A 24,660-nucleotide genomic window follows, 5' to 3' on the forward strand; every position below is an offset into this window, starting at 1 on the left:
CAGAAATATACTCTTGTAATGAAATGGGTAAGCAGATCAATTATTCAATAAACAGTTATGTATCATGTATCAGTTATATCCTACTTTGTGATTTTTTTTGTAGTGTTCCTTCCTCGAGTACAAAGATTTTAGGCTGGTTTATAGACAATATGCTGCTCTTTTCATAGTGGTTGGAATTAATGAAACAGAGGTATGTACTTCTTACCTATGCAAAATTAAAGACAACCCTGGCTTTAAGGCAGGGTGTAGGGCCATATGCAAGTGGAAGGACCAGGGCCTGCCCCCACCAGATCACAATCTGTGAGCATGTTGCAATCGTGCTCACAGACATTTTCTGTTTTTATTTATTTACAGTATTTGCATATGATTCCATACTGAAACTGTTTCTGGAGCCGTGAACAATAAAAAGATAAAAGAATAAAAACAATGCAGGGAAAATGTCCTTTTGACTTCCAACATTTAGAAACAGTGCTAGCCAAGTTCCTGATTTTATGTGATACCCACATGGGTGCCATGCACTTCATTAAACACATTAGCCCCCACCAGGCTCCCCCTCCTGACATAGGCCAAGGACCGGGCTTCATGGGACGGCCTCTGAACTGTTCCAGGATAGACCAAAATGGGAGTGCTTGAATGGCAGGGGACAGAGATGTGCCCTGTTCGGTAGGCAGATACTTCATTTTTAAGCCATTCATCCAAGACAGCAGGTTCTGCCTAGCCCATTAAACAGCTTCATAGACCAAGGCTGTGTAAAATATATATCTAATAGATTCATGCAAATCTCTATAAAGGAGGACTAGAAGGATTGGAGGACTGGTAAAAGCAAAGTAGCCAGCAGAAATGAAATGCCCATGACTGACAGCAAGATTTGATAGTAACTGAGTTGGGTCAAAGCAAAATTTTATAGTTATTTTGGGGGGATTTTCTAAAGCATCAGTTCTGAACACCCTGCTGCATTGTTTGTCTTAACTCTTCTACCTTGCTTGGTTCAGCACCACATAAGCACCGAACAACAGTTCTATTTAGTCTGTTTGCATTTGTAACTTTAGCACCCATATTTGATGTAACTTCTCTTAAATTTTATGAGGTATTACGTGCCTATTTAGTACTTTTATGGTGAAATTTCATTGTAACTATGTTATTTTTAATTTAGAATTTAAGTATTTTATTTTTTAATCTTAAAATCAATTTTATAATTTTGTATATCTAAAACTTAAATATACTACACTGATCAGTTTTATAAGAAATGCAAAAAAATAGCAGATCTGTTCACTGTTTTGTTTTAATATGTTTTCAAATTAATTTCAGAATGAAATGGCTGTGTATGAACTGATTCATAATTTTGTGGAGGTTTTGGACAAGTATTTCAGCAGAGTGGTGAGTATGATATGTAACAAAATACAAACTTATTTTTCAGCATTTGTTGGTGAAATTGATTATACTATGATACCTACAACACCGTATTTTTTCTGTTCAGGGTGCAATCCCATTGAAGCACATGGGAACTGCTATGACTGTATCCAGTGCTTTTTTTGTAAAAAAAAAAAAAAAAAAAGGTGCCAGAACTCATGTCGCCGCTGGCAGTAAGCACTCAGCGCGCTACCACACACACTGATCCCAAGCTGAGCAGCGTCCCAAGCTGGGCGGCACAGACACAAAAGCAGCCTGCAGGCACTATGTTAATGATGTTTGCTGCTGACCTGCTATGCCGACAGGCGATTCAAAATCACTTCGTAAAATCCATCGGGAAAAAAGGTGCCGGAACCCCATTCCAGTGTGTTCTATGACAAAAAAAGCCCTGACTGTATCAAATTGTAGGCCCTGCTTTAGTGTTTCCTTTCCTTACCTTATGACTTTGCTGCTCTCTTTTCATCATTAGGCATAGTTCAGCAGAGCTTAAAGCACAGGAAAAGCCTAGCTAGGTCAGGGGTTATGCAATCAAGCGTTCTCTTCCCAAAAGGGACAACCAGGTGACTATAGAAAGCCTATAAGCAGAACAGGAGCGTTGTAGCACTCTTTTGCTCATGTTCCCTGGCAGTTGGAGTTCCGAGGTAGAGTAGTGATCAAAAGAAAACAGAAAAATCTATCCTTGCCAGTAATCCTAAATGTTAAATACAGAGCTGGAATTAGCAGATTTACAAATAAAGTCTTGATTTCAAAGCCAGGCTTTGGATGGAAAGATCAGGAAGGAGCCCTGCACATGCAGGATGCCATTATTTAGCCTCTTGGAGTGACTTGCATCAAAACGTTTATGCCAGTGCATATTAATTACATACATAAATGGTACAAATAGATATGGGATCCTACTTTTTTAGCTGCCTTTGGAAATCACAGGGAATTTGAGCAAAGGCTGAAACAGAGAATGATGACGTCTTATTTTCAGGTGCTTCATTGGATATCAGGGATATCAGGTATCAAGGTCTGATATCAAAATGCAAGCTCTGAAGATGCCATTAGATAAATATAGACTTGGAAATCATTTTTAAAAATCACAAATCTAAAAATACTGAGATGACAAAACATCCCTCTAGCAGAGGACCAATGTTGTTTTCTTTCCTACAGTTTGTTTCTTCTGTCTACTCCATTATCAGTCTACCTTGGAGCACTGCCACCAGTCTGCATACACAATATGTTAACACAGCACAGAGACTAATTGCTTGCATTGTTGTGGTTTCCACCAGCAAATTTGTTTGGAACTAACAGCCCAGCATATCAGTAGTCATTTATTTATTCAGAGTGATTCATGCTAATAAAATAGAATCAAGAATGATATAATCACCTGGCTTTTCAGCTTTCCCAGTTTTAACAATCTAGCAGTTCTGAGCAAGGCCAGTTGCTGTGGGATGGTACAACTGGTATGTTGCTATTCAACTACAACTTTTAGTCAATGGAAAATGTTTCAGAAGTAGATATGTACAGAGCATGCATTGCATCTGATATGATCACAAAGTAGCCAAAGAAAGTATGTACTTGCAAAGCAAAGAAGGTACTTGGACTAAATCATGCAGACTTTTAGACAAAAATATACAATGCTTCCTAATATAGATGATGACTTCACATGATGATGTTGGGATTTTTTACTTTCTGCATGGTGGTCCCTGACATACAGAGAGGTAGACGCACAAAGGAGAAGGCTATGGCTATAATTATCACTACATGTTCACAAAATACACCAAGAAAAATGTGAACAAAAAAGACTTGCGTAAGTCAGAACTTGTGTATTCCTACAATTTGGCATAAATGCAAAAATATTTGATTGCAGGGATTGAATTCAGGTCCTGCGCTCTTAACCACCACATCACACTGGCTGGTCAAGATAATGACCCGGTTCAGAAAACATAACAATCCACATTTGTTAATTTATTTACTTATTTTATTTTCCCCCTGAAATATCCAGAGACCAAATGTGTTTTCCACTGCCTGCAGCAATGTGGAGTGGCCATCTTTGCTGGGGAATTGGGAGTAAGCTTGCCCAGCCATTGGCGGTAGACTTGAGAGCAGACTTGTCCATGCAGATCTGCTGGACAATACACACTTGGCAAGGAGGAGCAGACATTACTGGTGGCTGGAGAGATTTACTCTTAAGCTGCTGGCAAGGATGGCCAGGGGGTGGGAACCTGCACTTCATCCTGTGTTGCTGCCCCACTTGGGGCAGTGATGCAAAGGAGATTGAGCACCCTACTTCCTCTCACTTCTGGCAGAAAGGAGTGTGTGTGTAATCTGCTCAGTGGTGCCATTTGTGGGCAGGACAGCACCACTGAGTAGATTACTGGCTTGCACCTGCTGACTTCCTGGCCAAGAGCCTTGTTTTGGAACATCAAGAGTGGGCACCTTCGTCTCCTACTTCTGGAGGAAGTGGGTGCCTGATCAGCCACCCCAGTGAGCTTCTGGGCAGCAACCTTGTTTGTTGCAGGGGAGCCTTCACACAGGAAACTTTCTTTGTGTCTGGATCCAAATCATAGTCTTCAAGCCCAAACAAGTATGAGAGAAATGTCTAGTACAATCTTCAAACCGAAAGAGGAGCACTTAGTAGGATTTTGTGCAACCAGAGCTGCCTCATCCCAGGCACAGCAGAACTTCAAAGGGGACTTGCATTAAAATAAAGAGCAGAACACCAAATGGGTGCAAAGAACAAGTGGGTACAGACAGAAACATAGTGGTCTCTCAGTTCAAAATAATACTAATGGTCACAAAGTGAAATAATACCTGGTCTGTTCTTTTGCTGAACTTGCCCTTTCTTTTTACTCTTCCAGAGTGAACTAGATGTATCCTTTTCTATTCTGTCACACTGTTTACTCTTCTTAATGTTCCTCTATGTTCCTGCCTCTGCCAGGCTTCTTAGCAAACAAGTAAGTGAAGCTGGCACCGTATATATTTATTCAGCTGCAGCCAGCAGAGGAGGAGAGTCTGAACTGTCTGACTAGTGAAAGTGATGAGGTAAGTAGCTAAAGGCCACATATATTTTCTAGAAAAGAAAACTGGCATAATTATAGATGAAAGGAGTTTTTGCTTTGGACTTAAGCTGGGGTCTCCAAGCTAGCGGGGTCACAGCTCTTGGCACCAGTCAGTTTCCTTGGCCCTCCTGCTTTTTGTATTATTAGGATTATGTAAACTTTTTAGCCAGGTGGCTGGCATGCTGCAAAGGCAGTGCTGGCCTTCAGCATTAACTTCACTTAGGTTCATAGGAGAGCCCAGAACCCACCTTCGCCTTGTACTTTGGTTCTTGAGCAAGATGAGTTTATTTTTTTAGCTTCACCTGTTTGGCATCTTGAAAATTAGGGTTCCATGACCAGCTATGTCCAACATGACAAGCACCCCATGGATGGATGAGTCCCACCTCAGTGAAGCTCTTCTGTGAGGGAACCCATGACATTTCTCGACATTCCAAAGATATAAAAATTGCATTTTGCTGCAGCTGCTGCATGGATAAGCTTGATCAGTTTTTGATAGGTATGTAGACATGGAAGCTGGGGCAAAGGAGCTGTATGAAGGAAGTGTCCTGTCCTCTAGGAAGTGGCAACTAGCTCTGAATGTGAATTGTAATTTACTTATTACTTTGTCTGAAACATCCAGAGGCCAAATCCATTCCAAGAATGGCTTACAAAGGAATTAAAAAAGCAATATTACAAAATATCTTAATAGCAGTTTTAAAAAAGCATAGCATAAAACTCCATGGCATTAAAACTCACAGCTGCTGAGAAGATTCAAAGTTAAGGATTCTTAACTTTTAAGTTAACTGTGTTTCAAAGCCTGAAAGTCTCTCCCTAGCAGGTACCACACGAGCCCTCTTGGAGACGGCTGGAAAAGGTGCTGTGCTGTAGCAGATTGGCGCAACTCTTGCCCAAGCTGAATAGCATGTCTGACATGTTCCAGCTTTGGGCAAGGAGGGGTGGGTGGACTTATGTGCAGATTTCAAGGAGAAATGAGTCATAAAAAGATTAGAACAACAATAGAAAGTTATCACAGTAGTTTTGTGCAATAAAGCTATGATCTGGGCTTAGAGTAGTTAAAATAAGCATAATTTCTTTAATATCACAGTTGTTTTTCTGCTGTAGCAGGAATTCAGCTGTGCAAGGAAAATGAGAAACAAAAGAACAATTTTTCAGGAAAGTAGGTTGACAAGAATTTTTTTCAGGATGTCCTTAGGTTGACATCCGGTGCAGCCTTACCAGTCCACTTACCAAAAAGGACCTACATTTGACAAAATATGTGTAGAATTGCACTGTGAATTTTGTAAATGCAAGTAAAGCATCCATTTTCAGAGGAAGCTAATGACTAAATACATGAATCATGGACATAGGAAGCCACCTTTTAACAACCCAGAGTACTTCGGCTATTGGGTAGAATACAAAAAAAATTAATTGGTCCATTATCTACACAAAAGTATACAGCCTCAGAAGCAACTTCTGCTGCTTCACTTACATAGCTATAACAGTTCTAATAAAACAAGGTGCAGATATTTCAGAGTTCTGCTAGTTTCAGTGCCTGAAAATAGCTAACACATCATGGCAGAGAGAAAATTATAACCTGGATCTCCTGACTTTCAACACTAATCACTGTACCACACTGACTTTTGTATAGTATTTTAGAAAACATGAAGTTTATGAATAAGCAGTGGTGTTAACTGGATATTTAGCCACTGATACTGAAACCTTTTATTTTAAATGTGTTTTCCTTTTAGACCAATTGTGCTGCAAGGGATATTGCCAAATGTGGATCTGAAATCTAATTTCAGACTAGCCATACACTCACAGAAGGGGATTTGAACATATCATGCTAAAGTTCCCCTTTGTGAAAGGGCATAGTGATAATTTGTTCTATTAGGTCATCCAAAAGACAAGCAAACACTTCACCCAAAAAGTTGTACACCTGATTAATATATACGGCTGTACCATAATCTTGAGGCTAAAAATTATTTATTTATTTAAATCCTTTATGTCCCATCTGGACTAGAAGTTCCAGGATGTTTTTTCTGGTTAATTCCCTGTTTTAATGTTTTACTTTGTGAAAAAATCCTGCATAAAAATCAGCAGTCTTTGCAGATCTACCCAACCCTCATTTAAGACACAGCAAAGAAGTGGCATCATGTAACCACAAGCCTTTCAAAGAGGGCACAGCACCTGAAAGGGCTTGGCAACAACACTGAACACTTTCCAAGAGCAACATGGGCAACTGAGGAAGGATTAGGCTGACTGGGAAGGGACTCTGAGCTGCAGGCACTTGATTCATAATAGTAGATGAAGTACCTGGTGGAATGAAGAGCAGCTAGTTGTGGAATGCTGTCCAACAGCATGGGGCTAAGTCATACCTCACTGAGAGAAAGAGGACCCTTCTTTATGCTTCAGTCTGGAGCTCCCTTCACAGCAGCTTTCTAAAACACGCGTTGTAAGATGGAACGTACAGGATATCAACCCTGAATCAAGAAAACGGGTATCAGATTTTTGAGGTCTAGTTCCTTCTTTATTCTTATTTTGAAGCTTGTTAATTGCTCCAAAAAATTGACCAGAATTTGTTTTCAAGCAGTAACAGCATCAGATCATAAAGAAAGCATGCTAGTTATGTACCAACAAAGACAGCAGTTACTGAAATATTTGATCTCTAAACAACAAGCAGCAGCATCTGGCCATAGAATGCATTCTGAGGTCAAAACTGGGACTCAGACCTCTAAGTGTCTTCCCTCCACCCGTGTAGCATGCTGTTTAAGCCTTCTGTGGGGCGATAGAAGGATGCACTCTTTCCATCCTTAATAGGATGCCCATACTTCCCCAAATTTGGAGCACTTTAGGCAGCCTCACTAGATGATACTGTTAATTATGAATTTATATTTGTAGTATTGTGTAGGACTTTTGTTTGAACAGCTCATATTTCTCAGGTAATTTGATGTGATGGCAGTTTACTGTTTATTGATTGCATTTAATGCTGCTAATAGCATATATTTTTAATAGGTGTAAGCAAAGTAGGCAAATGCTTTCCACTTGAAAGAATTCAGTGGGAACAGGAGAATGTGACTTTCTCTGAACAGTGTCTCGTTTCATGTAAAAACTTTTAACTGAAGTATAAATCAGGACTGATTTAACTTGTTGTTGGTTTGTCATAAGCAGAATTGGTCAACACACCTTTGTGAAACAGTTGATCTTGTTTTTTAATTTCATTTTTACTAATATACTTTTTCTAGTATATTGCCATGGTCTTGGCTGAGTGCAAGTTGCAACAATTGTTAGCACCATCTGTCTCTCTATTCTAATGTCCTTTATTGTACATTTTTATTTGTAGTATCAGTCACTGTGTTACAATTTTGACATAGATACAGAAAAACTCTTTATTAGAAGTTTGAATTATGTTAATCAAATACAAATTAAGTACACTGATAATAGTAATCTTTTCCAATCTAATCTTTACTGTTGTTTCTCAAACAATAATCCTTAACTTTGTATGCACAGATCATGTTCAAATTGGACAGAGTGCACATAATTTTGGATGAAATGGTATTAAATGGTTGTATTATGGAAACCAGTAAGACCAGAATTCTTGCACCTCTTCTTGTTCTTGATAAAATGGCTGAAAGCTAAGACCAAGCCAGTGAAGGATATAGTCATACAAGTTTTCGGTCACAAAGGGCTATTGAGTCTGGAGTATTCCATTTTTTTCACACATTGTAAATAAGTTGAACCTTTCATTTTCAGTCCAAAACATCACTGGTGTAAACAAGTGCCTAGCTGTCATTCTCTTCCTGTAAATTTAATTGTTCCATATTGTAATATAACAATCTGCTTTTGTGTAAGGCAGTTGAGGAAATAAACTTCTAAATGCATATCTATCTATCTGTTTTCTATGGGATAACCCTAATCTAAATTATTTAAAAGGGTGGATTGAAAAAGCTAAAAGATGGAGGCAGGTGTGCTTGAAATTATGAGCATGAACTGAACAGAACTGCGTGTGCTTAAATCACAGAACTGACCATCTTTAACATACATTGCATTTGATAAAGGGGACCACAGTCTACCAAAGCACATATGCCATCATGTGTTCTTGAATGTACCATAATATTGGTATTCCTTCTGCGACAGACTAACCTTGCTGCTTTGTAGTAGGTTACCATCCATTTGTTTATTAGAATAAAAATGGAATAGAGGATGAGGGTTATAAGAGCCGCCTTGGGTTCCTCAAAGGGCAAAACAGTGGGATAGAAAATAAATACTTTGTCCTGGGTAGAGAGGTCTTTTTATTCACTGTTATTCCTATTTGCACCCCCATCATAGATGTCCTGATAGCAGCCTCATATCTATTTTGACCTCCCTTGAAGAGAGGCTTGTGCTTGGATTGGGAAAGGTTGGCCTGAGACTGTTGACCATTAAAGGATTAGCAAAAGGGACGAAGTGACCAAATGTATGTCTCCAAATGTATCTTTCGGAGCTTCTATCTTGAGCCATGACAGGAGCATCCATTTGTCTTGGGCTTACCAGAACTTTTAAAAACCTCTGACTTAACAACCTTGCACCATCAAAGGGGATGTCAGGCTGGGCTGGATGTTCTATAGGTGGAAACAAAGAGTGTGTCTAACAGACCCACAGGAAGCAGTCGCTCTGAAAGAAAACTGAAAGGAAATTTGAAGATTTACATGCAAGAAATCATTTCATGTGGAAATTTAGTTTTATTTTCAGTTATGACAAAAAAGGGAAGAAACTACAAGCATTAATACTATTAGAACATAACGAAAACAAGGATAAAAGCCTGTTTAGTTGCAGTAACTGCTCAGAACACCATTGACTGAGGAAAATAAAAAATAGGAAAACCAAAAAGGTTTTGGCACTTGTGCTTCAAATATGCATGTGAATATGAGTAGACCGTACACCCAAATAAATATCACAGTGAAACTAATGGCTAAGGTATGTATTCAGATGCAGCAAGAGCAGTTAAGAGCTGCATGGATTAATAGGAGGTGGGTGTTTATTTTTTTCTAAAAGTGGATCATGTTAATTTGCAACTTTTAAACATCTCAGGAGCTCACCTTTTCAGTCCATTTGTTAATCCCCACGTCATGGGAATATAATTTAAAAGCATATGAGCATCTGCAATTGTCACATCATTTTCAAGCATAAAATCTCAGAAGGCAGTGAATCTATGTGGGAAGCACTCAATATTGATGGCCCATATATATATAGCCACCAAAAGGTGCTGTATGACAATACTGTGATACCTACCCTCTGCAGTATTGAAAACAGTGAAAACTCATCAACTAACCCTGTTACTTTCTCTAAAGTATACATTCTACTATCAAAACAATTCTTGCACAAAAAGGGTTTCCCTATATACAAAGCAGAATTTCCCTGAGAATGAGGTTCAAACTGCAGCTGAGATACGCCTTGTTTCTAGCAGTTGAAACTGTGAAGCCATTCCTATTAATGTAATGCCATCCAGCCAAAATAGGAATTAAACTGTATAGCTATATGCAGTTTAACTGTATAACAGCCCATGAAGGAATATTAAATAAGAGATACCTTCTGATCTTTCATACAAGGCAACAAGCCTCAATGATAGACTTACTGCATTGTTCCTCCAGTAACACTGGCGTACTCAGATGACAACAGTTTGGAAAGGCAAATTGCACTTTCCCAGTATCATGGAGAAGCAAATAATTTACCAAGGTGTTGTATATGCTCTTCCCTGAGAAGACTTATTTCATGATAGATCAAATATTTCTGGAAAAGGAAGAAGCAATCACATTTCCCTAACCATTGGAAATACCTATAGGTCCCTTAGATGACTTGGTGATTAGCAATGTCTACCTTTTGATTAAAATGAAATGTTTTGTTATTTTTGGCCAGAAATTCAGTCCTCAGTCCATAAATAGACATAACAGTAACCTGATGGAATGGAGATACAGATACAAGTGCTATAAAAAAGGATAAGGAAAGGCGTACTGGGAACATTTTTGCTCTGAATTTTGAAGATCGTAGTGTCAAACAAGCTAGGAATCTCACAAGGGGCAAAATCCACTACAGAATCCCTATGGGTGATAATTCAAGGCCTCCGGCATAATTTAATACTAATAATTTATTATTATTATTATTATTATTATTATTATTAATTTCTATGCCGCCCCTTGCCGAAGCCTCGGGGCGGCAATTTGCTATTGCTACCCTTGCCAAAATACTCCAGGTTATTTGTAATGGAGAAAATCCCAACTGTTCCCTGGAATGGATGGTCATACAACCAACTGGGAGTGATCCTAGGCTACAGCTTAAGTGGTGACCAGAAGCTACTGCAAGACAGGTTGCACTGATTATATTTTAATAATATAAAATGCAGGAGGGCCAAGGAAACTGACTGGTGATCACAGAGCTATCCCACTTTATATGTAGGTGGAAAATTGCAAAGCATGCCAGTACTGTCACATTTCAATTCCAGAGCGGACTGAAGAACTGATAAAAAAGTTGGAAGTGAACGTCAAGAGGATCAAGTATTTCCAAAATGCTGTTACAATTTAAAATAACAGAAATTCCGATGGAATGTATATTAAGATCAGGAAAGGTATCACCAGATCAGGAAATCACAGTGCAGTTACTGAGCCATGTCACAGTAGCCGCAAGGGGAGGGGATGCTTCCCTTGGAAGTCTTGTCCAAATGGGAAGAAAAACACAACTATATATAAATGGAATGCAAGCAGTTAATTAGGGATACAAGAAGTGAATATGAGGAGCGTTCAGATAAAACATGAAGATAAACATTTTTAAAAAATCAGAATCAGGAAACTGGCTACGGAAATACTGTCTCACCCCATGACAAAGAAGTTATAGGGAGATTCCTAAGAAAATGAGTGTCTTCACTGCAAATGTAAGGCAGGCACTTGTAACTAACATTTTCAGGAACCAAGTCTAAACAACTGAGGAAAATAGTGACAAAAGTTCTAGACCGTCCTTATTAGCAAATTGCAAACTAATTACTGAATCTAGATGGTATCCAAATGTTCTCAAATCAATTGTGAAATGGCTAGTTTTCTAACAAAAATATGTTTCATATCTTTAAGACTGGCCTCTTCACCAAAGAGTTGATAAGGCGCAATGTAACTCCACTTTCTAAAAAGTGATCCAGAAAAGAGCAGGGATCTAGGAAACTGCATTCCAGTTAGCTGAAAGTCTGTTCTTACAAATGCAAAAACTTGTGAAAGATAAAATTGCCAAGCATATATAAGTATTGCTGGAAAGGAATCAACATGGCCTCTGAAAAGGTCTGTCATGTCTCACTTCTTTGAGAGTGTTAACCATGTGGAAATGCAAGATTTTTTCTTTTAACTTGAGCTTCTAAACAGCTTTTAACAAAGTCCTTCATGAAAAACTCCTGAATCAGTTTAGCAGACACTAGATAAGAGAGAACCTTTTATGGACTAGTAACTGATGAAAGAACAGAAAGGAGAAAGTTGGGATCAGCATCGGGATCAGTCTTTTTAACTAGATGAATTTTGCCAACACCACCAAATTATTTGGAGCAGTTAAAACGAAAAGGGCTAGCCAAAGCTCCAAGGAAAGGGAAATTGACATTTAAAGGGGGCAAATACAGTTCCAAACGAGTGTGAAATGAAGCCTATTGGAACACCAAATCCTAATTTTATATCATTTATGTTGTTCGAGTTTGAACTGGTAGTGACTAACCAGGAGGACCACCTTTGGTAACTCAGTAAAGTGAAACACCAATGTGCTGCTGTTATGAAAAGGTGAATGCCATAAATAAAATTGCCTTTCTACAAATCTATTACACAACCATGCTTGCAATATGATGTATAGTTCTAATCACATCTCTTCTATAAGGATCCCATAGACTTGCAAAGGAAGCTATGATGATCGAGAGCCTGAAACAACACACTTTCTGCACTGTTTACTTTCAAGTGCTTTTTAGCTCCAAGAAGGGTGTGGAAAGAATGTATAAGTGGAGCCTGCCTCAGGAGACAGTTGAGATCCAGAATCTGGGTTACATTAAAGCTTGCATACATAAAGATGGACAAGGCCACCATGTACCACCAGGACCCACTATGAGTGTACACACGTGTTTGCATACACCCACACTTTCTCTTGCAAAATACAGGATAATTCAACAGTGAATTGTTAAATTCTACTGCAAACCATGTATTTTCCCAAGTGCTTATAATGAATAGTGGTACACTGGAGCCTTAATGAAGTGTATAAGAGCACTTATCTATATTCAACATTAATAGATTGCCAGCGATCTGTCACTGAATGTTGGATTTAACTTTTGGATTTAAGCTCAGCTCTTAATGTGTTGAAGTAGTAGTAGTTGGAGAGCTTTTCTGATGGCCGAACTAGAAGTAAAGTGCAGTTCTCAAATGAATTAAAAGCACTTGAAGATGAATCAGTCAGTTGGGGCTTTCGAGAAATCATTTCTTTCATAGCTGTGGTGCATATTTTTCCATTAAAAAGTATATAGCTTCCTTTATTACTGGGGTTAAACTTCACTGGAATAAAACAAAAATGTGCATCAGTTTGTGACACATGCAGTACATAAACTCATAGAATGATATAGCTTATGGGTGGACTGTGTAGGTCAAGTTCAAGCATTCGTATTTTTATGCAAATAAATCAAAGGAATTGAAGGCACTATTATACACATCAACATAGCAGAACTGGTAAAATATTAACAAGAGTCTGTTTTGTACGCTGCAAACTTTTTAATGATTATTGTTGAGCATACACATTGGAAATCTTTTTTGAACTTCAAACTGCAACAAATTAAATAAATGTTTTTAATATACAAAGAAAGTACAACCAAAAGTAAAACTTGCTTTAAAGTGTGCCTTGCACCAGGGACCAGTGTATTTAAAAGCTTTATTGTTGAGCTGCACGCACACACACATACATACATTTAAGGATTTGATCTTTATAGCAGGGCATTTAGAAATCAAAATGTATTCCCACTTGAAATAATAATAAAAGGTTGTGCATGATTATATGCAAACACCCCACCCCCATCACTAGCATACGCCAATAGTGCAGGCACCATTAAAGAAGGGAAAGAAAGCTTGAGATGCCCAATGACTAAGTTAAGGAAGCATGTTTCTGACCAGTTAGCTTAAAGCCAGCAAAACGGGGATCAGTGATGGCAACTGTAGTGTACAGGCTATTAAATGCTAAACTTTACACAAATACACTGTTATAAATCTTGTATCGGTGAACACTGAAAATCTTCCAATCTGCTCTTTGGAACAGTCAAACATTTGCTTCAGCTTCTAGTTGCACAAGCCCTTGGAAACATCACACAGTGTTCGTGCCTTTTTTCTTGCTGGCTGTGAAAATCATTGGGATTTGTTTTGTCATTAGCAGCTAACAAAATTATTCCATGTGTTTCCAAAGCCTCATAGATGGGGGAAAAGGCAAGTCTCATTAGAGCACGGCATGGAGATTGTATTTTCTGCACATACAACACAAGAGGCTTCACTATTATGAATGCAAAACCAGTTTGTGATGTCCTATGTCACAGTCATTGGTTCAATTGAGATGGAAGCCTTTCTCCATGGTAGCAGCTAGCAGGCGCTCTCGCATTATCTCTTCAGAGGAATATTCAGGCAACTTAAGGTAATGCACACAGGTATTCACAGATGGGTAGCTTGCATCTGTAGCATCAACCTGTGAAATCCAAAAATGTACTTTAAAAAAAAAGAGCATACACAGTGTGTCTACATGAAGATGTAGAAGAATGATACGATTCTGTTCCAATGGAGTGATGCACAAACCATGGAGAGCAACAGTAATTGCCAATACCTTTTAAAAAACAACCCTAAGGCTTGCTGCACCAGCAAATAAGTGCTTCAAGCAAGGCATACTGACTGCTGTGTCAAGAGTTACACAAGGCAATTTACAAACTGTCATCCTGTGGCATAGTGTTATGTGGAACCCATTCAGCCACAACAGACTGTACGGTGCCGTGCACAGGCTGCTGTGCACATGGCCAAACCATTAGCTACAGTAAGATATATAGAGATCTCATCTAGAAGCTTTCCCCGACCTGGTGCCGTCCAGAGTTTTAAGACTACAACTACTATACTCTGGCCCACTCTTTTCAGGACTGATGGAAACTGTCACCCAAAACTTCTGAAAGGCACCACCTTGGGAAGGCTGCCTTGGGAAGGCTGCCTCAACAGAGACATGCTGTTCAGCATGAGTGAGTTAATGTCTCATAAAAAAGACTGGCTACAGAGTGAGACCTTGACAAATGCTATACCTTGCGTACAACAGTGAGACGGGGATGTAGGTTAGCCAGGCCTCCTGGTGGGAGTGTTGAACAGCCAGTTGTGAACTGCAGGAATGCTTTTCTTTCATCTGAAGACATGCCACACAAAACTCGTACAAATCTCAGGAATCCAGGGCTAAAATACAAAATAGAATAATTGCAAACCAGCCAGGTACTAAATGTAACTACTGCATTGACTATAAATGGCATATCAAACCAGTTTTGAACTAGTCCATGAAGACACACTTTTTCTAGTCATGTTAAATGTAAAGTAGCCTTTTGACATAACACCTTGGCAGACCACAATGTAATCTCACAAAGGTCCCACAGGGAATGAATTTGAGAAACTGTATAGAGAAGTTACATCAAGTTACAGATACTTTCATCATAATTACTGCATAATGAACTAAGCATTGAACCATTATACAAGCAAAGGCTTTCAACACATTATTAAGCACATAAACTGTTGACTTTATCAAAAAGTAAAACTCAAATCTAGAAACTGGTCTATAGATAAACTTTGCAGTTATAGAAATTATTTTTAAAAATCTGTTGGCTGGTATGTAAGCACAACACTACCCCATCTGCCTTTGCTGGCACAAGAAACACATTTATTCTTGTCTTTAAACTGGTAACAAACACTTTCTTCTGTATTATTAACAAAGTCTATTTATAAATGATATGGCCTTCTAGTTCACCAAAAGTGTAATAAAGAATTCAGGTACTCATAAGAATAGTTCAACTGTGGGTGCTTCATGAGAGCAATCATTGGCCTTGAAAGTCCCTTTTCACTATGGTCTGAATCAATGCCTTAGCGTGCAAATTTTTAACCAATACTTTCCCCTCAAAAGGTAGGAAAGATTGCAGTACTAGGATGTACCCATGTGGGCACAAGGTGTTCTACAGGTAAAGTGCAATGGGACCCTAAGGAACACATCTGCACCACACCACATAGAGAGAGCATATACTACACCATCTTGAGAACCAGACCTGAGTTCCAGGTTACTCATTTCCAGATGTGTTTTAACTCACTGAAAAGAAGAAAAGCAGATAGTTCATGGACTTTTTGGCTGAATATTTGATATTCACATCAAATACACCCAAATATTTTAGTAGTGTAACCTGTGAGCTACACATATCACCAAAAATATTGAGCTTGGTATCTCCCTCCAGAGCTTCAACATTAGCATGGATACAGGCAAACGGATTGTGAGATATGGGGTAGAATACAATTTGGATACATACAGGACAGTTCTGCTAATACAACACAGCTTGAGTTAGACCCAGATTTAGGCTTCTGCAACTGGAATGGTGGAAGCAGACTTCACCATGGCAGCCCTTCCAGTTCCCTAAAAATTCTAGACAGGCTCAGGGACCCTGTGAAATGTAGTACACAGTAGTGTAGGGGCTGAATGGGAAGGACAAAATAGCCAAGAATTTCCACTCACAGCAGCAGATCCATCTGCTTCAAAAGTCTGTAACATTCTACAGCAGCAAGAGTTATAATTGCATCAAGGTGGAAAGCAAAAGACTGTCCAACTACTGAAGCTTGGAAAACTAAACTAGCTGAATATGCAATAATGGCGAAACTAACCAATTATATAAAGAGAAGACCATTAATGAAAAATGGAAAACTTATTATAAGCAATTTAATATTCAAGAAAACTGAACTAGCAAAAGTATGATTAGTGAGTTTTACCTCAATACTAAAGCTATGATGTTATTTACAATTAGTCTGATAAGATTCATACACAAATTTATCTAGTTTAATTAGAACTGATTGACATAACTGGGTAGAAAAGATAGAAATGATCACTTTGCGAACTCATTAGATGTTGAAATTATATGCTACATTTGTGTGTACTGTCCCTTTTCATATCTATATATCTCATATATTTGTGTCTTTCCTCTTTCTTATGAAAATGAACAAAAAAAGAAAATAAGCCTGCAACATTCTGAGTTAGTTGTCTAATATAAAAATTTCACTTGTCTATGTTTTTGTTTGTGGACTAAATAAGAGCTTTTAATAATCTGATTGCCTTGTTTTGTACAACTTGGCTCTATTAATCTCAAACCTACTACAAATTGACCACCAATCTACAGCGCTACAATTAGTTGTAGCTATGTTTTAGAAATACATATTGATGATTAGGATAATATACAAAAGCAAAACAACTGTCTCACTTGGAATTCTCATTTAAGGTAACACAGACAGCTAATGGAATTTCAGAAAAAAATCAGAATTGATCAGATGAGTGCCAATTTTTAAAATATTAATTAAGATCAGAAAAATAACATCATTTTACTAAGAAAAAAATGAACTTTCAATGGTTTTGTGAAAATCCCCAAATCTGGCACTCCAAGACACATACTTGCCTGAACACTACAACATGAATAATCCTACCATTTTAATGGGTTTACATTACATTTTAGGATCAATGCTGTAGCCTTTTCAGGATCAACAACCCAATAGCTCCTGTGAGAAGTCTTAAACTAGGGTAAAAATATTTGGATGAGTTTCAGTTTAAGGATGTCAACGAAGTGCTTCAACAGGCTTGTGTGACCACACCTGCGCTTGATCTTTGCCCTTCTTGGCTAATAAATGCTAACAGGGAGGGAACTACTGCCAGGAAGGAGATGGAGTGATCCCTTGCCACTTGAAACAAGCAGCTGTGAGACCACTCCTGAAGAACTCCTCCCTGGACCCAGAAGAACAATTTTAGGGCCATAGCAAACATCCCCTTCCTGGGCAAGGTTCTTGAGTAGGTGGTGGCTAACCAGCTCCAGGCACTCTTGCACAAAACTGATTATCCTGATCTATTCAGTCAGGGTTCAGGACTGGTTTTGCATAGAAACAGCTCTGGTTGCTCTGTATGATGACCTATGCTGGAAAAGATGGGGAGTGCTTTCAATCCCATTGACCATGGTATCCTTCTGCAGCAACTGTCTGAGCTGCAAGTGAGGGACACTGCGATGCAATGGTTCTGCTTCTATTTAGTTAGCAGGCCTCTAGACGGCGGTGCATTGAGGATATTGCTATGTCACTTGGATCATCCAGTACAGGATTCCTCAGGGGTCAGTTTTGTCCTCCATGCTATTCAATGTCTACATGAAACCACTGAGTGAGGTCATCTGGAGTTTTGGAGTACATTGTTATCAGTATGCTGATGACACACAGCTATGTTTCTCCTTTACATCTTCATCAGGTGAAGAGCTAAAACCAGTGCCTGGCTGCGACAATGGACTGGATGGCAAGCTAACAAAATGAAGCTCAATCCAGTCAATACTAAGTTGCTGTTAGCGGGTGGTTTTCCCAACTGCATGGAAGGAATTCAACCTGTTCTAGATGTAGTTGCATTCCCCTTGAAGAAGCATGTTTGTGGTTTGGAGATGTTCCTTAAGCCGTCTTCAGTGGTTTAGAGCATCTTTTATTTTTTAAAAAATTCTTTAAGATACAAATCCACATACAAAAATAATATAATAAAGAAAAAAACCCACTCAATACACAAAATCAAGTTTGTTTTAAAAATGGATATCACCCTTAGTGCATCCCTCTACTGGGACCACTGCTTAGTTTTTTATTATTATTTTCCATATTGTAGTGTGGAGATGCTCCTTGAGCCATCTTTATCACTTGATGCTCAGCTAACTTCAGTGGTTTAGAGTGCTTTCTACCAGCTAGGCCACCAGCCAATCTGAACAAAGATAGTCTGCTCTCGTCAATCTATACTCTGTTGATCTGAAAACTAGGTTACTGCAGGGCACTCTGTGTGCGGCTGCCCATGAAGTGTTTCAAAGCTGCAACTTGTGCAACATGGCAGTCAGCCTAGCAACAGGAATCAAACAGTCTGATCATATAACACCAATTCTGGCCCACTTCCACTGACTGCCTATATGCTTCCAAGTCCAACTCAAGATGCTGGTTTTAACCCATAAAGCCCTACATAGCTTGGTGCCACAATATCTGATGGAATGCCACTCCCAACCACCATCTACCCAGACATTATGATCACTATGTAGGTGGGCTGCCACTGACTGTCACCTCAAGGGAGGCCTGGTTGGTGGCCACAATGAGAAGAAACTTTCTCTTGGTGACCCCCTGGTTACATTATGAGTTCCTCACTGAGGCCTGCCTGGCACCAACCCTTGTCAGGTCAAGATCTTCCTCAAGTGGAAAGAGCTCTGTTGTTTAATCAGGTTCAATAAATTTTTATCCTGTTTAAGCTATTAGAATTTCATGTGTGGCTTAAATGTGGTTTAAGATTTTTGTATGGTAGCTTTTTCTCCCCCCACCCTTGTTTTTATGATGAAGCATATTTTAGATGGTATTTGAATGGATTGTTGAAAGCAACCAAGAGAGCTTTGGCTATTGGGTGGTATAGAAGTTAAACAAACTGACAGACAGACAAATGAACACTGCGATTTGGTGAAGTACCTGTCTCGTGTGTAGCCAAGTTTAGGTTCTGTATAGTTTATTATATCTTCAGCTGCCCAGGATGGTGACTGATTTCCACAAAGAATCATCTGAACTTCTTCATGGCTGAAGGAACTCAGCTTTTCCATTGGAAAGACTCGATTGAAGCCATCTTTATTTTAAAAATGAAAGGTATCATAAATTTGAGAAACATAAACATTTGAAGAGTAACTGAAAAAAACAACTTGGTTTTATTAGTGACACTCCCTATTTTATTCCTCTGTGTAGACAAATTATGCACAGTAGTGACTATGTCTCCTCATGCATGACTTTTCAGGGAAAGGTCACCATCTCCAGTAGATAATATACTAGCAACATAAATACTTAAAAAAACCAACAATGAAATAATCATGCATACACCACAGAAAAGAAAACAAGGGACTAAACAAGCTGCTTATCATTAAGGAAGGATGAATTCAACTGGATTGCTGGTGTGATATAGTGGATAGTGCCAGACTTGGGCAAAGAAGGACTGGGAAAAAATTCATATTCCACTCTTAGGCAGTAAGGAATGGCCATGAGTAAATTATGTTTCAGCTTGAATCTATTTCACAGGGTTGTTGCAAATTTAAAATGGATACAATTCCCTGAGCTCCTCAGAAGAAAAATGGGATATAGGTTTAATGAATAGACTCTTCATTAGTGCCTGTTCCAATATCCTGAGTTCAAATTTATAATCTATCTTTCTAGAAGAGCACAATATGCAAGACAGACCACCACCTCTGAAAAACTTAGAAAAGAAGCTCACTCATAAATACAACTTCTCCTGTCTCATCCTTTCCCAGGAACTTAATACAAACTGGTGGGTTGGACCAAAGCTATCACTAGGACACACTTTTTCCTAATCAGCAATGAGTTCCTACCTCCTGCAAGACTTTCCTGCCAAAAGCTAATGTAGAGATTAGCAAGTCTACATATCTGAGAATAGGTAGCTGCAGATGCTGAGACAAGTGGGCAAACTTCCAGATAGGTTATGATTTTTTCTAGGTACCTATATTCCCAAGGTATGTATGCCTCTTTAATGAAATTTCTAATCCAATAACCTAATGAAGGCCTGGACCCTTTTTCTCCAAAGAGAGATTTATCCTTCCTGTGATTTCCCCAACTCCCTCATCAATTTTGCATGCTTTTAAAATGAATTTAGTATATCTCAGTGAGCATCTAGGATGGGCAATGAACCTCTGAGCAGCCTCTGAGTTACAATCATCCAAGTTACAAACAAACAGTACTTATGAACAAACTGCCATAAAGCCTATTAATTTTTTAAAAATTACTCTGGAAAATCATAATCACCATAGAGAGGAAGGGCCTCCAAAGCATGCCCTCCTGCCCCACCCACCTGGAGAAGGAAATCTCTTCCACTTTTCCTTGCTGCAGAAGCAGTACTGCTAAGTTGGGCTGGGGGAGGGGGCTAAAGCCCATTGGGGCGCTGCTCCCCTAACCCCATGAACATGGCCACCTATATGTGCTCCAATTTACATATAAATTCAACTTAAAGATGAATTTCCATTTTCTCAGGAACAGAACTCATTCATAACCCAGGACTCCCCATCATTCACAATCTATATGATGGTCAGAAAGTAGATTTGTGGATAGGTAATTTTGTGGGAGGAAGTGAAGGCCTGCCAATAGAACAAGCTTCCCTGCAACTCTCCCAAAGAAGCCTGTTTGCAGATTTAGCTGCCATTCCTCCCTGGTTCCTATACTTAGGAGATAGTAAGGATGTAGAGACTAAGTGACAGGAGCACACAAAGGAAGAAGTGCTACCCAATGCTCCATTTATTAAAAGAAATCATCTAGCACCAAAGTGTCAAAGAGAATGAGCCCCAGGTAAGCTTTCCCAGGGAAAGCATTCTATACAAGAAAATACCTTACCTGAACAAGCCCTTTCACTGGTTATCACTTGCCTAACTGCAGAATGTTCCCAACAACAGGTGCATGCTTCTGTTTGTATTTCTGTTTACTACCCAGCACCCACTCAAACTCTCAGAAAGCACTAAAACAAACTTAATTCTCTTTAAGTGATCAATGTTTCTTTCAAATCCAAAAACTGTGTCCTTACATGCCATCCCCCAAATAATCAGTCAGTTACATACCCCTAAATGCATCCATCTGTTTTTGTATGCCTGTATGCATGCAGAAATCGAACATCAAATCCACATATTCCTCTGCATTATCCATAGTTACCAACTATAATGAAAACATTTGTAAATGGTCAAAGAGTATCCACTTTATGTTAGTGAAGAATTTTGAGGAAATTAAATAACATTAATTTCTCAGAGTTGTTTCTCTACCTCATCTTCACCACCAGGCTTGAGATCCACTGCTGTAAAGCCATATACTCTGGATGAAGGGCAAAACTGGAAATTTAGGCTGCAAGATGAGAAGAAGTATTAGATGAAGCACTGCTCTTTGTGCTTCTTCAGCAGATAATCATTTACGATGGCCTCAACTCAGTTTGAAATGTAGCTTTCAGAAGTAAAACAAAAACAAAAACAAAGTATACTGGGTATTACACATGTTTGCCATAAACTCAAAACTTTTTCAAATGGACCCAATATGTATCACAGTAATGCCATCAAAGCTGCATGGTAATACCCATGGATCTCAGAAGTGTGGTCAGTCATGCTCATCCTTAATAAGAAGAACATAAGAAGAGCCCTACTGGATCATTCCAAAGATCTATCTAGCCCAGCTAGATGTTTCTTAGAGGCCTGCAAACAGGACATGGAAGGTAACAGCATTCTCCTACTGTTGCTCCTCAGCAGCAAGTACTCTCTGAACCTGATAGTTAGATGCATCTGTCATAAATAGTGGCATAGAACATGCTACCAATTGAGATCTGCCAGGCATCTTCTCTTCTCTTATTCAGACACCAATTGGAAACATTTATGTTTCACAAATATTTCAGTGAGTGAGTTGGTTGGTTGTAGAATGGCCTATTATACACTTTTATACTGGCAGAGCTGGTAAAGACTCCTATGTGACATCTAAACTACTAATCAAAGCAGATAATACTAAGGTAGATGGATCAATCATCTCAGCATAAGGCAGCCTTCTATGCTCCTGCTCAAATATCCCAAAAGGTTTATCATTTTCAAATGGAAACACAGAAAAAATGAGTGCAAAACATTTTTGCGACAATTTTACACAGATATTTTGCACTAAACAAATTATTACTTTGACAGGAATCTTTAGAGGTTTTGCTGTAAGGTAACAGATTCACCACTCAGCATTTATGCAACATTAAGCTACAAATGCAACATTCAGAAATTAATAAAATTACAAAACAGAACCATTTCTACAGTGGATTCTTAGGTCTATAACCTAACAACAAAAGATAATAGGATTTATCATGCATGCTCTCTCTTGAGCTTACAGGTCTTACCATCTATAATGAGCACTTAATTATACTGAAGAATGTCTTAAATGGATGTACAAAAATGTTTAAGATAAATTCTGTCCATATAAGGTTTCAAATAGATGGTCAAATCTGGAGGATCACCAGTATGATGGAAATGCCATAGGGTGATCTATGTTTGGGAAAATAAACTGATTTTTTTCTCTTTCAAATATATACATTAATTTCTTAGTCCAGAAGGAGGCCACAACTGGACAAGCTATAGGAAGAAAATATATCACCTTACCCTAAATCTTCAATGCTAAGTGGCGGTCCAGATCCTGATGGGTTCTTCATCATCAGTTCCTGCAGTTTGGTATTTTTTTCATCTTCTGAAAGGCCTTTATTTGTTAATATCTGACGCCTCTTAATTGCAAGGTCTTTGATTTCTTTTAAAAATCTTGCTCTGTGAGGGTTTACCAATTCAAAATCCTCCCATGTTAAGATCCCATTAAACCAGGCTGGGGGCTTAGGTTTCGGTGGATCAAGGATAAATTCAGATTTGGAATCTTCTTCAAAACTGCCTACTGAAAGAGAGTCATGTCCCTCTTCTGTAGAGGCCTCTGATTGACTTTCAGTGCAGTGCAAATCTCTGTCACCCCGTGACTCATAAATTAATTTGCTCATGTTGCTTTTAATGTCTCCCATGCACATGAGTTTAAAGAAAGGCTTAGAAATGGGCAAGTCTACCAGTCTGTTGTCTTGGATGCATTTGGCTAAGAAAATCCCCAGAAAGTGGAAGAGTTTTGTTATCCTTTCAAGTTCATCACTATCTTGTGGGAATGGTGCTGTGAAGAGCCCACAAGATCGTTGTACATAGTATCCGGGAGGTTTTAATCCACCACCTATATCAACCTATTTTTTAAAAGAAGAGAACACAGAAAAATGTTAGCTATTACAAGAAAAACACACCACCTATATCTTCACCTACTGTTAGAAAAATAAACATACCTGACGTGATTCATCATCTGGAAAATCATCATCACAAAGCCAAGCTCCCAGTTCTGTCCTCTGGAATTCTGCTGCCACTAGTGCATAAAATTCCAAGGTGGGTCCCAATCCTGTTCCTTCTTCTCCTAAAAACTCCACCTGGAAACCAGATGCCATGACAATAGTACAAGCACCATGTCACTAGTACTGAGTAGATCCTCACTCCTACTACAGACAAATTCCCTGAATACAGATGACAGACAAAATTACTGGCTTCACATGATATGACATCCCACAATTGCAGATTCCTGTGTCATGTGAATTTGGACCATTTAACTGCATGATAGCAAGTTTTGGGCAACAAGTCACCCTGACAACTCATGGCTTATAGGTGTTGTTAAACTCATGATGGGTTGTCATGTTGCCCAAACCCAGGTAAATTATTTCAATCTGACCATTGAGAACCAATGAGTGAACGTTTTGGCAAGAGATGCAGAAATCCCCTTGCTAAACTTGCCTGGGCTATCACTAGTGCCAGCTTCCCCACAAGTAGCACGTAGGGGGTGACTGGTGCTGACTGTCTCTGACTCATTTTTGAGTACTTCTGCACTGACTAAAGCTTTTGTGCAACTTTTACGTTAAAAGAATAGAAATAGCAAAAAGTGACCTCCAAGTTGACAGCTTAGTGACAGTCCATTCAATGTGTCCAAGTGACACGTTGGAGCAGCTTCACTAGTTTGTCATTCCCTTTAAAAAACTGTGCCCCAATTGTGTGCAATTCCATTTGTTGCCACACTTGTGTGAGTGCATAGTGACATGCCTCACCTAAGCAATATCCAAGGAGGAGGCATCTGCTGTCAAACCACATCAGGCACTCCTCCTATAGAACTATACCAATGCAGTGGAAGCAAGGAGTAAAAGTGAAACAAATTGCTGAACACTTGATCATCTGTCAGAAATAAAGTGGATTAGGAAGTGAGAAGCAACCCACCACATCTTATTTTCAGCATGATGTGAAAAGTGGTCCAATGGCTTGATTCCAGGCTTACCCTGCTGTAAAAGGAAGACCCCTTCTGTTTGTAGAAAGGACTAGGATTTTTAAAAGGATATCTTTACT

General features: G+C 38.9%; 2 protein-coding genes across 11 annotated transcripts in view; one reads left to right on the forward strand and one right to left on the reverse strand.

The window, feature by feature from the left end:
• AP4S1 (adaptor related protein complex 4 subunit sigma 1) overlaps positions 1 to 8,311 on the forward strand; it is a 25,844-nt gene extending 17,533 nt beyond the window's left edge. Inside the window, exons 4-7 of the mRNA XM_044435692.1 lie at positions 104 to 190; positions 1,309 to 1,377; positions 4,254 to 4,265; positions 7,941 to 8,311. Coding sequence (XP_044291627.1) covers positions 104 to 190; positions 1,309 to 1,377; positions 4,254 to 4,265; positions 7,941 to 8,069 — 297 coding nt within the window. The 3' untranslated portion in view covers positions 8,070 to 8,311. The remainder of the gene's footprint in view (positions 1 to 103; positions 191 to 1,308; positions 1,378 to 4,253; positions 4,266 to 7,940) is intronic.
• A 4,854-nt stretch (positions 8,312 to 13,165) lies between these two features.
• HECTD1 (HECT domain E3 ubiquitin protein ligase 1) overlaps positions 13,166 to 24,660 on the reverse strand; it is an 83,352-nt gene continuing 71,857 nt past the window's right edge. For all 10 annotated transcript variants that reach the window (XM_044435677.1, XM_044435685.1, XM_044435680.1 and 7 more), the window contains 7 exons: positions 23,565 to 23,702; positions 22,861 to 23,468; positions 21,508 to 21,586; positions 21,310 to 21,403; positions 19,175 to 19,325; positions 14,731 to 14,875; positions 13,166 to 14,135 (listed from right to left, as the gene is read on the reverse strand). In XM_044435677.1, the coding sequence (XP_044291612.1) occupies positions 13,998 to 14,135; positions 14,731 to 14,875; positions 19,175 to 19,325; positions 21,310 to 21,403; positions 21,508 to 21,586; positions 22,861 to 23,468; positions 23,565 to 23,702 (1,353 nt within the window). In that variant the 3' untranslated portion in view covers positions 13,166 to 13,997. The remainder of the gene's footprint in view (positions 14,136 to 14,730; positions 14,876 to 19,174; positions 19,326 to 21,309; positions 21,404 to 21,507; positions 21,587 to 22,860; positions 23,469 to 23,564; positions 23,703 to 24,660) is intronic.

Source organism: Varanus komodoensis, unplaced genomic scaffold (assembly GCF_004798865.1).
Source record: "Varanus komodoensis strain SLA01 unplaced genomic scaffold, ASM479886v1 scaffold3, whole genome shotgun sequence".
NCBI classification, from domain to species: domain Eukaryota; kingdom Metazoa; phylum Chordata; class Lepidosauria; order Squamata; family Varanidae; genus Varanus; species Varanus komodoensis.